Genomic DNA, 15,019 nt, shown 5'->3' on the forward strand with positions numbered 1-15,019 from the left:
TTCAGGTTAACAGCTTTTTTTTTTTTAACTGACTTGTTTTATTTTCACAGATACGTACAGATGAATTTAACGAGTTCTGACTATTACCGAAAATACGTCGTAGAAGTCCCATCGTTTTTAAAAAATCGGCCTCGTGGATTCATTGACCATGTAATGCAGCGTTACTACAGTGGCCTTGATTTGTCACACCTTAAATGTTTGGACTCTGATAAGGGACTTTTTGAAGTTAAAAGCGAGTCTGCAATTGACTTAGAAAAAATGCATACTGTTTGTGTTGGATTGGATGGGCCCACTTGCACATGCAAAGACTGGCAGAAATTTCTGCTACCATGTAAACACATGTGTTTAATTTTGCGTGTTGCAAATTGGCAGTGGCATGACATTAATCCAGCATACTCTGAAAACCCCCTTTTTATCCTGGATAGTGATTGTTTTGTGGACACAAACACTAGGCATTGTGACAATGGTTTACAAGAACACGAGTGTAGACCACAAAATAGTGTCCGTTCAGATCCAACACTGCACGAATTGCCCTCTAGGAGGAGAAATCGGCTGACCTATTTGATTCGCCATTGTGTCAAAGTGTTAAAAAGATTTATAGACTCAGTATATCTTTTGGACAATCAAGACTTTGTGAAACATCTCACTGTTGAATTAAGTAATTTGTATTTACAATTACGGGAACAAATCCCCCAAGAAGGTGGCTTGCCACTGAAACCAGCACCAAAAGTAACAGTCTCAAAAGCTATACAGGAGCTTCCTGTAAGAAAATATGGGAAACAAAAAAACATGGACATTCACAGAGTAGGATCTAAGGCAGAGAATAAAACAGCTGATGTATGGGAAACTGTGAATGTAGATGGACAAGGGGCTACCCCACAAACACCCCCAACAGAAAAGCTGGATTGTGTGTGGGTCACTGTAAAGAATATAAAATTGAGCTTCAGGGATCGTGCCTTGATAACCGAGCAAGAATGGTTAGACGATAATATAATTAATGCGTGCCAGAATTTAATTATAAAAGCATGCCCTAAAGTATCAGGTTTGATGGACACAGTAGTGTTGGCCCATTCTGACATTCCTTTGGTAACTGGCAGCCATATCATCCAGATCCACCATGTTGGCGCACATTGGCTAGTTTCAGCATGTAACAACAATTCGGTCACTGTATTTAACTCATTGCACTCCTCTTCCATTTCTGACACTCTGAAAAAACAAATTTTGAAAATGTACAAACCACTTTTCCACGGCTGTAATAAAATTCTGGATGTTACAATTATGTGTTGCCAGAAACAAAATGGAGCAAATGATTGTGGGCTTTTTGCAATTGCCAATGCAGTGGCATTAGCCGAAGGTGTAGATCTAAAGAGTGTAGAATTTAACCAGGCTGAGATGCGCAGTCATCTAATTTTATGCCTAGAAAAGGGTCGTTTGGAATTATTTCCTTATGAAACCAAGCTTCGTCAGAAAATATATAAAAAAAGGTTAACTCTTACAACTTACTGCCTTTGCCACGTGTACAAAGCACATGAACATATGGTGGAATGTTCCTTGTGCAAATCATGGTTTCACTTAGCATGTGTAAATATCAAAAAAGATGACAAACTTGTTACAACAAGAAAACGCTTTTACTGTCCCATGTGCCTAGAGAATAAAAACAAAAATTTACTTTAGGTAGGGTTGGGTGTTTTTGATATAGATAGAGATTATATATATCTATCTCACACTTAGAGCTTGTCCACCTTTTGTGGCTAGTTGCTAGTTACTTTTCTTGAATTCATACGTTTATGACCTAGAAAAAAATATTTAGCAAACTAGTTGTAATTGAAAATTTTGCACTATTTATCTCTTATGGCTGCTGTATTACAGTGTCTATTGTGGCTGCAGAATAAGTTAATAAGGTCAGGCACATAAAATAAAGATTAATCAGATGTGTTGAGGACCTATTTTTGTGGTACTTACTATTATACAGTTGACACTTTATCCTCACAGACTGCACAGTTCTCCACTCCATGCAATGGCTGCTGGTGAAAGCACATGTAACTAGGCCCATCCATCAGTCTTCTCCTGTAGATTTGAAGATTACAATTGGACAAGGCTGATAGAAAGGTCTGGTCAAATGCCCGGCCTCCTCTTCAAATGTCTGTTAAATAATCATACTGTCTTCCAATGCTGACCTTAGGTTATAGCAAACTTGATGGAACTAATTTTAATTTAATATTTACGAGTTGGATTTCTTTTTCTTTGCACTTTACCACTTTAAGTGGCTTGAAATAGTTGTTTACTATTCTATTTATATATGCATATTATGTGTGTGTGTATAATATCTGTTGCACATTAACATATTCGCTACAAACAAAAACAGTAAAGGGTTTATCACATGAACAATATACACTTTAATAGGTCTTGGAATAATGATACAGGTATGTAAAATTTGGCTTTATGAAAATTTATTCAAATCCAATGACTGACTTTTATTTTTTTTTATGCCCTGACCCCCCCTGCCCACCCAAAAGTATTGATTTTGCCCCCCTAAAAAATGCACACAAAATTGCGTATAAGCTACATGTACAAGAGACCTCTTTATTGTACCCACAAATTTACACTATTATATATAAAAATGTGTTCACCAGTCATTCGGCAACATTATTGGAAATTAATTTTTGCTCCTATTCCCTTCAAAGCTTCTCTCGCTCCCTTTTGTCTTATACAAGGCTGTGGACCTTCTCTGTGAAGCGCCCAGTAGTCGTCCCCCATCATGTTCACCTTCCATCACCTTATTCCACAAGGCTGTATACAAGTCCCCAGGCCAGTCTGTAATAATTTAAAAAACAGCATTTATTCTCACTGGAGGGGCAGCCTGGTCTGTTGGGCCTTGCTGATCTGGGCACAACGCCTCCTATTTTGTGAATGGCGTCCTGGTCTGCTTCATTTGGATAACGCGTCCTATGTCATATACACAGTCTCCTCCATTGCGCTCCTGCGCAGGTGCACTTCTCTCTGCACTGCTGAGGGCAGAACAAAGTATCTTAATGGGCCGGGAAAGCTGAAAGAAAGCCGGCCTTATCCCAAGATCTATTGATGAAAATGTATTTTGTTTGGAAAAACCATTCAAAGCAGATCCTGCCTCCTTGTGTGACCTGATCCATGTGATCTCTGCCATTACTCCTGCGCACCATGACACGCAATATCAATTCAAAGTCTTCATATCTCAGAAGTCCTCCATTGATTGTGGATGATCCGTGCCATCTTAGTGTACTACATACAGACCTCATTCTAATGGCAGGAACTATGAGCAACATGTTTTGTGTAATGTTACATTTGTTTGTTACTTTTTGTATTTTACAAATGTCAGTAACTTCTTCATATAGATGTTTTTTATATGTAACTAAAATCACAGGTTACTCTGGTACAAACGTTTTGCCTTTGTCAATGTTTTGTTATTTATATTTTTTTTAATTAAACAGTTTGAGAGAAGCTTGTTGTGGCATTAATGACCAGTAACTGATAGAGATCAAACTATCAAGGTGTATAAACGTTATATTTTCAAAAAATCCAGAAGTATCTACACAAATGTCCACAATAATAGATCTGCAACAATGTGGATCGTGTTCCTCCTGCAGACTATTTTATTAGGTCACAGCAGTGTTTCTTTGGCAATCTTGGTGCATCACAACCTTCTGTGGTGGTTTTGCATTCCAGGTGGCCTGGAGAACTAAATTTTTAGTGGTCACTGTGACGGGGTGTGTGACAGAGCAGGAAGGGACACCAGGCCGATGATCAAATAAATCTCGTTGGATTGAACAGGGAAAATGGAACAGCACGAATGAAGGTAATTCTGCTAGTCCGCAAAGAGTCCATAACAGCAGAAACAAGTCCGGGGGTGTCTCCCGGTAATCCGACGCCAGGGAAAATATAGAAATAGTCCTTGGATGAGTTCAATGGGTCCAGCAGATGAGGGACACAACACAATCCCACATGGCAACTTCTATCAATCCACACACGCCACGAGGATCTGGCCGCAGCCTGAGACCCTCCAGCGTTGGGAGTCACCACGCAACTGACTGGGCCAAATATGAGTCTATTGTTCTGTCTACTGGGATCAGCCTCTGGATGGGGGAAGGGTTCACATCCACTAGATGCAACAAGAAATGTTGACCTAGGCCTGATTACATTACAGTCCATGAACACAGGCCGAGTGAGGGACGTGCTGTTAGTCATATTGGATAAAACATAAGTTGCTGAGGTTAGGACCACCAGGGACCCCAATGTTACTTAGGAAAGACTGTCCATGTTTAATTAAGTAATTTTCACGTATACATAGCACAGGTCTGTCCATCCATTCATGGATTCTGTATGGGACTAATAAAAAATAGGCCATCACAGCACTCGGCTATGTCATTTATGTACAGTACAGACCAAAAGTTTGGACACACCTTCTCATTTAAAGATTTTTCTGTATTTTCATGACTATGAAAATTGTACATTCACACTGAAGGCATCAAAACTATGAATTAACACATGTGGAATTATATACTTAACAAAAAAAAAAGTGTGAAAAAACTGAAAATATGTCTTATATTCTAGGTTCTTCAAAGTAGCCACCTTTTGCTTTGATGACTGCTTTGCACACTCTTGGCATTCTCTTTGAAGAACCTAGAATATAAGACATATTTTCCGTTGTTTCATACTTTTTTGTTACGTATATAATTCCACATGTGTTAATTCATAGTTTTGATGCCTTCAGTGTGAATGTACAGTTTTCAAAGTCATGAAAATACAGAAAAATCTTTAAATGAGGTGTGTCCAAACTTTTGGTCTGTACTGTACATAAATGCATACAAAATATTAACTACTCGAGCTAAATTGCTGCGTTATCACCTTAAAAGAACTATGCACCTGATTAATGTTCATGCCAGTCTTGATGAGAGGGCGGGGGTGAAGAACGCAGCATACAAACAAACTCCGAGGGGATGGTGAGTTGAACCCTCTCCTCCCTCTTTTTTGCCTTTAATGCAAAGCATCAATAATAGGGCCTAGAACTCAGCAGTATCTTTATCTCATTAGATTTGAACTTAAGATGGTCCTGGCTCCAGACATCCCTCACCAGGAGATGTCAGGATACATTAGCTCTATTAAAGTTTCTACCTGGATATACCTGATAAAACAATCAAAAGACTTGTGTGTGCTAAAAAAACGTTATGAAATGACGAACGACCTCGCCGAGTTTATTCACTGTCCACACTTTCTCTTGCAGCTCTATGCCCTCATCATGTGACATACCAGCCTCCGGACCAATTGTCTCAATAAATCGCTATCTCAAGTGTGTTTTCTCCCGACGCGTTTCATCGGCCCCACCATCAGGGGAGTAAGGCCGTGCAGGGATCACCGTTTCCAGGTGACTCCCTTATAGACATTACTGCCTGCCCAAATATTATGAACCTCAGGGTAGCAACTCCCATCTAGTCACCTCTGTAGTGAGACAGAATGGAGTTGCTGTACAGAGGACATCCATATACACAGTACAGTGCACAGAAATCATGAGCCTCGGTGCAGTAACTCTGATCTAGTCACCTCTGTACTGAGACATCTAGAATGAAGTTTCTGTAAAGAGGACGTCCTTATACACAGTACATTGTGCCCACAAATCATGGACCTCAGGGCAGCAGCTCAATCTTGTCATCTCTGTGCTGAGACATATAGATTGGAGTTGCTGCAGGGTGTTTTATTATTTCTTGGCAGACATTATACAAGATTACAGCCACAATTCATTAAGAAACAAATTTTGCAAGCCAGTATTAATAAAAGGTGAGAGGTACAAAGCTGGGCCAGTTTTTTTTTTTTGGTTAACTTAAAAAAAATTTTTTTTATATTATCACTTTTCACAGTTTAAAAACTTACACAAAGCTCTGATTGTTCATGTTTGACAAAATGTTACTTTTCTTGTCTGTCCACAAGTCCTGGTCAGCCCCAGCATTTTGAAGAGCGGGTGGACATTATCATAATTTACATCACAAAAGTGGCAAAAATGATCACATAAATGTTTTATAGCTCCGCCCACTCTTCAGAAATGTCGATGCTGTGGCTGTGATTGGTGGAAATACAGTAAAAGTCAAATTCGGCCAAAACTGAACAATCAGTGCTGTGTGTAATTATTTATGTTACAAAAAGTGACAATACATACATCCATATATAATTCCTATGCCACTAGATTGGAATCTATGAGGAGCTCCTGGAATTAACGCCATTCTGGAGGTTTCAGTCATGAGCCGTCTAGATTGCATTTGATCCTATGAGGACATCGCTCCAGCAACTCCATTCTAGTCAGGTCAGCAATGAACTGTACAGAATAGAAGCTACAGGGACATCATCTAAAAACCCACTCCGATCTATACGGCTCACTAGTGAATCAGCTAGAATGGAGTTGCTCAAATGAGGTCCTCAAAAAATCCACTCCAATACAATGTTGTAAATTATGAGGACTCTGTTACTGCGCTCTGTTATGTTTCTCCCTACGAAGATCCTCTCACTCTTTGAAAAACTCAATTCCAGTCACCTCAGCACCAAACTGTACAGTTTGGAGGCTACAGGGATATCCTCAAAATACCCACTCCGATCTAGACGGCTCTCTAGTGAATCAGCTAGAATGGAGTTGCTCAAATGAGGACCTCAAAAAATCCACTCCAATCCTATGTTGTAAATTATAAGGACTGTCGGCTGCACTCTGTTATGTTTTTCCCCACGAGGCTACACCGACTCTTTGAAAAACTCAATTCCAGTCACCTCAGCACAAAACTGTACAGAGTGAAGGCTACAGGAAGATCCTCAAAAAATCCACCCCGATCTAGACGGCTCTCTAGTGAATCAGCTAGAATGGAGTTGCTAAAATGAGGTCCTCAAAAAATCCACTGCGATCTATACGGCTCACTAGTGAATCAGCTAGAATGGAGTTGCTCAAATGAGGACCTCAAAAGATCCACTCCAATACAATGTTGTAAATTATGAGGACTCTGTTGCTGCGCTCTGTTATGTTTCTCCCTGCAAAGCTCCGCTCACTCTTTGAAAAACGCGATTCCCGTCACCTCAGCACCAAACTGTACAGTTTGGAGGCTACAGGGATATCCTCAAAATACCCACTCCGATCTAGACGGCTCTCTAGTGAATCAGCTAGAATGGAGTTGCTAAAATGAGGTCCTCAAAAAATCCACTCCGATCTAGACGGCTCACTAGTGAATCAGCTAGAATGGAGTTGCTCAAATGAGGACCTCAAAAAATCCACTCCAATCCTATGTTGTAAATTATGAGGACTGTCGGCTGCACTCTGTTATGTTTTTCCTCACGAGGCTACACCTAATCTTTGAAAAACTCAATTTAAGGCTGTGTGCCCACGTAGCGTTTTACAAGCGTTTTTGATGCGAAATTTCCGCAGCGGAAACGCTTGTAAAATGCTTGGTAACCCGCACCCCATGATCCCCAATGGGTTTCCGCAACTTCTATGCACATGCTGCGGATTTTTCCGCAGCGTTTATGCCGCGTTCAAAAATCCGCAGCATGTCATTTAATTTTGCGTTTCCGCAAGCGGAATTGCCTTTGTCCAATGCATAAAAAACGCAAGGCAATTCCGCATGTGGAAAACGCGTGATAAACGCGCGAAAAAAGCGCGATAAACGCGTGCGGAATTCCGCATGCGTTTTTCCGGGAGAGGACTTGCATTTATGCAGCAGAAATTTTCTGCTTCATAAATGCAACGTGGGCACATAGCCTCAGTCACCTCAGCTCCAAACTGTACAGAGTGAAGGCTACAGGAAGATCCTCAAAAAATCCACTCCGATCTAGACGGCTCACTAGTGAATCAGCTAGAATGGAGTTGCTCAAATGAGGACCTCAAAAAATCCACTCCAATACAATGTTGGAAATTATGAGGACTCTGTTGCTGCGTTCTGTTATGTTTCTCCCTGCAAAGCTCCGCTCACTCTTTGAAAAACGCGATTCCCGTCACCTCAGCACCAAACTGTACAGTTTGGAGGCTACAGGGATATCCTCAAAATACCCACTCCGATCTAGACGGCTCTCTAGTGAATCAGCTAGAATGGAGTTGCTCAAATGAGGACCTCAAAAAATCCACTCCAATACAATGTTGGAAATTATGAGGACTCTGTTGCTGCGCTCTGTTATGTTTCTCCCTGCAAAGCTCCGCTCACTCTTTGAAAAACTCGATTCCCGTCACCTCAGCACCAAACTGTACAGTTTGGAGGCTACAGGGATATCCTCAAAATACCCACTCCGATCTAGACGGCTCTCTAGTGAATCAGCTAGAATGGAGTTGCTAAAATGAGGTCCTCAAAAAATCCACTCCGATCTAGACGGCTCACTAGTGAATCAGCTAGAATGGAGTTGCTCAAATGAGGACCTCAAAAAATCCACTCCAATCCTATGTTGTAAATTATGAGGACTGTCGGCTGCGCTCTGTTATGTTTTTCCTCACGAGGCTACACCTAATCTTTGAAAAACTTAATTCCAGTCACCTCAGCACCAAACTGTACAGAGTGAAGGCTACAGGAAGATCCTCAAAAAATCCACACCGATCTAGACGGCTCTCTAGTGAATCAGCTAGAATGGAGTTGCTAAAATGAGGTCCTCAAAAAATCCACTCCAATACAATGTTGTAAATTATGAGGACTCTGTTGCTGTGCTCTGTTATGTTTCTCCCTGCAAAGCTCCGCTCACTCTTTGAAAAACTTGATTCCCGTCACCTCAGCACCAAACTGTACATAGTGAAGGCTACAGGAAGATCCTCAAAAAATCCACTGCGATCTATACGGCTCACTAGTGAATCAGCTAGAATGGAGTTGCTAAAATGAGGTCCTCAAAAAATCCACTCCGATCTAGACGGCTCACTAGTGAATCAGCTAGAATGGAGTTGCTCAAATGAGGACCTCAAAAAATCCACTCCAATCCTATGTTGTAAATTATGAGGACTGTCGGCTGCACTCTGTTATGTTTTTCCTCACGAGGCTACACCTAATCTTTGAAAAACTCAATTTCAGTCACCTCAGCACCAAACTGTACAGAGTGAAGGCTACAGGAAGATCCTCAAAAAATCCACTCCGATCTAGACGGCTCACTAGTGAATCAGCTAGAATGGAGTTGCTCAAATGAGGACCTCAAAAAATCCACTCCAATACAATGTTGGAAATTATGAGGACTCTGTTGCTGCGCTCTGTTATGTTTCTCCCTGCAAAGCTCCGCTCACTCTTTGAAAAACTCGATTCCCGTCACCTCAGCACCAAACTGTACAGTTTGGAGGCTACAGGGATATCCTCAAAATACCCACTCCGATCTAGACGGCTCTCTAGTGAATCAGCTAGAATGGAGTTGCTAAAATGAGGTCCTCAAAAAATCCACTCCGATCTAGACGGCTCACTAGTGAATCAGCTAGAATGGAGTTGCTCAAATGAGGACCTCAAAAAATCCACTCCAATCCTATGTTGTAAATTATGAGGACTGTCGGCTGCGCTCTGTTATGTTTTTCCTCACGAGGCTACACCTAATCTTTGAAAAACTTAATTCCAGTCACCTCAGCACCAAACTGTACAGAGTGAAGGCTACAGGAAGATCCTCAAAAAATCCACACCGATCTAGACGGCTCTCTAGTGAATCAGCTAGAATGGAGTTGCTAAAATGAGGTCCTCAAAAAATCCACTCCAATACAATGTTGTAAATTATGAGGACTCTGTTGCTGTGCTCTGTTATGTTTCTCCCTGCAAAGCTCCGCTCACTCTTTGAAAAACTTGATTCCCGTCACCTCAGCACCAAACTGTACATAGTGAAGGCTACAGGAAGATCCTCAAAAAATCCACTGCGATCTATACGGCTCACTAGTGAATCAGCTAGAATGGAGTTGCTAAAATGAGGTCCTCAAAAAATCCACTCCGATCTAGACGGCTCACTAGTGAATCAGCTAGAATGGAGTTGCTCAAATGAGGACCTCAAAAAATCCACTCCAATCCTATGTTGTAAATTATGAGGACTGTCGGCTGCACTCTGTTATGTTTTTCCTCACGAGGCTACACCTAATCTTTGAAAAACTCAATTTCAGTCACCTCAGCACCAAACTGTACAGAGTGAAGGCTACAGGAAGATCCTCAAAAAATCCACTCCGATCTAGACGGCTCACTAGTGAATCAGCTAGAATGGAGTTGCTCAAATGAGGACCTCAAAAAATCCACTCCAATACAATGTTGGAAATTATGAGGACTCTGTTGCTGCGCTCTGTTATGTTTCTCCCTGCAAAGCTCCGCTCACTCTTTGAAAAACTCGATTCCCGTCACCTCAGCACCAAACTGTACAGTTTGGAGGCTACAGGGATATCCTCAAAATACCCACTCCGATCTAGACGGCTCTCTAGTGAATCAGCTAGAATGGAGTTGCTAAAATGAGGTCCTCAAAAAATCCACTCCGATCTAGACGGCTCACTAGTGAATCAGCTAGAATGGAGTTGCTCAAATGAGGACCTCAAAAAATCCACTCCAATCCTATGTTGTAAATTATGAGGACTGTCGGCTGCGCTCTGTTATGTTTTTCCTCACGAGGCTACACCTAATCTTTGAAAAACTTAATTCCTGTCACCTCAGCACCAAACTGTACAGAGTGAAGGCTACAGGAAGATCCTCAAAAAATCCACACCGATCTAGACGGCTCTCTAGTGAATCAGCTAGAATGGAGTTGCTAAAATGAGGTCCTCAAAAAATCCACTCCAATACAATGTTGTAAATTATGAGGACTCTGTTGCTGTGCTCTGTTATGTTTCTCCCTGCAAAGCTCCGCTCACTCTTTGAAAAACTCGATTCCCGTCACCTCAGCACCAAACTGTACAGTTTGGAGGCTACAGGGATATCCTCAAAATACCCACTCCGATCTAGACGGCTCTCTAGTGAATCAGCTAGAATGGAGTTGCTAAAATGAGGTCCTCAAAAAATCCACTCCGATCTAGATGGCTCACTAGTGAATCAGCTAGAATGGAGTTGCTCAAATGAGGACCTCAAAAAATCCACTCCAATCCTATGTTGTAAATTATGAGGACTGTCGGCTGCGCTCTGTTATGTTTTTCCTCACGAGGCTACACCTAATCTTTGAAAAACTTAATTCCAGTCACCTCAGCACCAAACTGTACAGAGTGAAGGCTACAGGAAGATCCTCAAAAAATCCACACCGATCTAGACGGCTCTCTAGTGAATCAGCTAGAATGGAGTTGCTAAAATGAGGTCCTCAAAAAATCCACTCCAATACAATGTTGTAAATTATGAGGACTCTGTTGCTGTGCTCTGTTATGTTTCTCCCTGCAAAGCTCCGCTCACTCTTTGAAAAACTCGATTCCCGTCACCTCAGCACCAAACTGTACATAGTGAAGGCTACAGGAAGATCCTCAAAAAATCCACTCCGATCTATACGGCTCACTAGTGAATCAGCTAGAATGGAGTTGCTCAAATGAGGACCTCAAAAGATCCACTCCAATACAATGTTGTAAATTATGAGGACTCTGTTGCTGCGCTCTGTTATGTTTCTCCCTGCAAAGCTCCGCTCACTCTTTGAAAAACTCGATTCCCGTCACCTCAGCACCAAACTGTACAGTTTGGAGGCTACAGGGATATCCTCAAAATACCCACTCCGATCTAGACGGCTCTCTAGTGAATCAGCTAGAATGGAGTTGCTAAAATGAGGTCCTCAAAAAATCCACTCCGATCTAGACGGCTCACTAGTGAATCAGCTAGAATGGAGTTGCTCAAATGAGGACCTCAAAAAATCCACTCCAATCCTATGTTGTAAATTATGAGGACTGTCGGCTGCACTCTGTTATGTTTTTCCTCACGAGGCTACACCTAATCTTTGAAAAACTCAATTTCAGTCACCTCAGCACCAAACTGTACAGAGTGAAGGCTACAGGAAATCCTCAAAAAATCCACTCCGATCTAGACGGCTCACTAGTGAATCAGCTAGAATGGAGCTGCTAAAATGAGGTCCTCAAAAAATCCACTCCAATACAATGTTGTAAATTATGAGCACTCTTTCGCTGCGCTCTGTTATGTTATTCCCCGCGTAAAACTGAACGATCAGCGCTGTGTGTGATTATTTATATTATAAAAAGCGATAATAAAATGCAAGTTTGATTAATCATGAAAAAAATAAAATTTTGCCCTTTGGAAATACGTAATAAATATAACAGTTTCAGCAAGTACCTAAAAAATAAAAACATGAAATCATTAGAATTATAAAGCTGATATATATCTACAATGTGTGTACATTCCAATTCCACTACATTGCAGACTATGAGGATCCGGGAATCTGCTCCATTCTGGACATTGGAGGTGATTTTTTGAGGAACATCACTGTAGAAACTGAACTGTCTAGAATGGAGAAGCTGCAGAGAGATCATCAAAAGATCAACTCCGATCCAGTCACCTCACCAGTGAATCAGCTAGAGTGGAGTTGCTAAAATGAGGTCCTCAAAAACATGTCACTACAGTGAGGCCTCAAAAATTCAACTCCGATCTAGTCACCTCACCAGTGAACCGTCTAGAGTGGAGTTGCTGGAATGAGGACCACAAAATATCCACTCCGATCTAGTCACTTCAGTAGTGAGCCGTCTAGAGTGGAGTTGATAAAATGAGGCCTCAAAAAATCAACTCCGATTTAGACGGCTCACTGGTGAATCAGCTAGAATGGAGTTGATTGTTTGAGGACCACAAAAAATCAACTCCAAACTAGACGCAACCGTGGAAGAGCGTCCACTGGACTGAGAAGCCCCGCCCCTTCCGGTGACGTCATCTTAGAATGAAACCACTCCTCCCCCTCAAGAGATCAACTCCAATCTAGACGCTACCGTGGAGGTATATGGAGACCCCATTACTGGGCGCAGGGGGCATTAACCGCTTCAGCACGGAGGCTCTTTGGGGGTCTTGTGTTGCCTCTTTATAAGAATCATAAGGTTTCTGTTCTGTTTCCTGTAATAGATACATACGACCCAACTATGGAGACAAGAAGGGGGGAAACGTATTGTTCTCAGAGTACAGGACCCCCACAGTGTAATGCCCCATTATGCCCCTTATGCAGGATGTATGATGCCCCCACACAGTGTAATGCCCCCATTATGCCCCTTATGCAGGATGTATGATGCCCCCACACAGTGTAATGCCCCCATTATGCCCCTTATGCAGGATGTATGATGCCCCCACACAGTGTAATGCCCCCATTATGCCCCTTATGCAGGATGTATGATGCCCCCACACAGTGTAATGCCCCTTATGCAGAATGTATGATGCCCCCCACACAGTGTAATGCCCCCATTATGCCCCTTATGCAGGATGTATGATGCCCCCCACACAGTGTAATGCCCCCATTATGCCCCTTATGCAGGATGTATGATTCCCCCACACAGTGTAATGCCCCCATTATACCCCTTATGCAGGATGTATGATGCCCCCACACAGTGTAATGCCCCCATTATGCCCCTTATGCAGGATGTATGATGCCCCCACAGTGTAATGCCCCCATTATGCCCCTTATGCAGAATGTATGATGCCCCCCACACAGTGTAATGCCCCCATTATGCCCCTTATGCAGGATGTATGATACCCCCACACAGTGTAATGCCCCCATTATGCCCCTTATGCAGGATGTATGATGCCCCCACACAGTGTAATGCCCCAATTATGCCCCTTATGCAGGATGTATGATGCCCCACACAGTGTAATGCCCCCATTATGCCCCTTATGCAGGATGTATAATGCCCCCACACAGTGTAATGCCCCCATTATTCCCCTTATGCAGGATGTATGATGCCCACATTATGCCCCTTATGCAGGATGTATGATGCCCCTTATGCAGGATGTATGATGCCCCCACACAGTGTAATGCCCCCATTATGCCCCTTATGCAGGATGTATGATGCCCCCACACAGTGTAATGCCCCGATTATTCCCCTTATGCAGGATGTATGATGCCCCCATTATGCCCCTTATGCAGGATGTATGATGCCCCCATTATGCCCCTTATGCAGGATGTATGATGGCCCCCACACAGTGTAATGCCCCCATTATGCCCCTTATGCAGGATGTATGATGCCCCCACACAGTGTAATGCCCCCATTATGCCCCTTATACAGAATGTATGATGCCCCCACACAGTGTAATGCCCCCATTATGCCCCTTATGCAGGATGTATGATGCCTCCCACACAGTGTAATGCCTCCATTATGCCCCTTATGCAGGATGTATGATGCCCCCCACATAGTGTAATGCCCCCATTATGCCCCTTATGCAGTATGTATGTTGCCTCCACACAGTGTAATGCCCCCCTTATGCCCCTTATGCTGAATTTATGATGCCCCTAGACAGTGACTATGACGTCAGCGCAGGTCCTTCAGTCCATCGCGATCTGCCGGCATGGGAGGACGAGTGAAGCGGGGGCCGCCAGAAGGTAAATATAACATTTATTTTATTCTTTTTTTCACAGTGTCTATGGTACCCGGGTCCGGAGGAGAGTCTTCTCTCCTCTAGACCTGGGTACCATCCGCACATTGAACGCTTATATTCCGCATGTGCTTATCTAGTGAAGCGGAATGCATGCGTTCTAATGCAAGTCACTGGCGGCGAAAACGCAGCGCTTCTGCAAAATAATTGGTAGTGCTGTGTTTTTTTTCCACAACTCGCGGTACACTGAAGGACCTGCCGTCACATGACTAAATGACGTCAGCGCAGGTCCTACAGTCCACAGCACGCTGCCGGCAAGTGAAGACAAGGAGAGCGGGGGCCATCAGAAGGTAAGTATAATATTTATTTTATTCTTTTTTTCACAGGTTCTATGTTACCCAGGTCTGGATGAGAGTCTCCTGTCCTCCACACCCGGGTACCATCCGCACATAGAAACGCATGTTATCCGTGTGTGCAAATGTGCGGACACGGATAACATGCGTTTCAATGCAAGTCAATTACAGCAATTACGCTGCATGTCCGCAAAATTA

The 15,019-nt window shown here is 42.7% G+C and overlaps 2 protein-coding genes and 1 long non-coding RNA gene across 5 annotated transcripts in view; 2 read left to right on the plus strand and 1 right to left on the minus strand.

Annotated features, from left to right (window-relative positions):
- LOC141235846 (uncharacterized) overlaps positions 1 to 2,344 on the minus strand; it is a 30,848-nt gene extending 28,504 nt beyond the window's left edge. Inside the window, exon 1 of the long non-coding RNA XR_012301566.1 lies at positions 1,963 to 2,344. This is a non-coding gene — a long non-coding RNA (uncharacterized lncRNA). The remainder of the gene's footprint in view (positions 1 to 1,962) is intronic.
- The window catches only part of LOC141235844 (uncharacterized), a 32,508-nt gene extending 29,031 nt beyond the window's left edge, over positions 1 to 3,477 (plus strand). For all 3 annotated transcript variants that reach the window (XM_073668199.1, XM_073668201.1, XM_073668200.1), the window contains one exon: positions 51 to 3,477. In XM_073668199.1, coding sequence (XP_073524300.1) covers positions 51 to 1,674 — 1,624 coding nt within the window. In that variant the 3' untranslated portion in view covers positions 1,675 to 3,477. The remainder of the gene's footprint in view (positions 1 to 50) is intronic.
- Positions 3,478 to 12,823: 9,346 nt separating this feature from the next.
- Positions 12,824 to 15,019, plus strand: part of LOC141235843 (uncharacterized) — a 41,186-nt gene continuing 38,990 nt past the window's right edge. Inside the window, exon 1 of the mRNA XM_073668195.1 lies at positions 12,824 to 12,887. The gene's annotated coding sequence lies outside the window, so the exon portion shown is untranslated. The remainder of the gene's footprint in view (positions 12,888 to 15,019) is intronic.

The sequence above is a fragment of the Phyllobates terribilis genome, unplaced genomic scaffold (genome assembly GCF_046119375.1).
Source record: "Phyllobates terribilis strain yellow unplaced genomic scaffold, ASM4611937v1 Scaffold_691__1_contigs__length_813055, whole genome shotgun sequence".
NCBI classification, from domain to species: Eukaryota; Metazoa; Chordata; class Amphibia; order Anura; family Dendrobatidae; genus Phyllobates; species Phyllobates terribilis.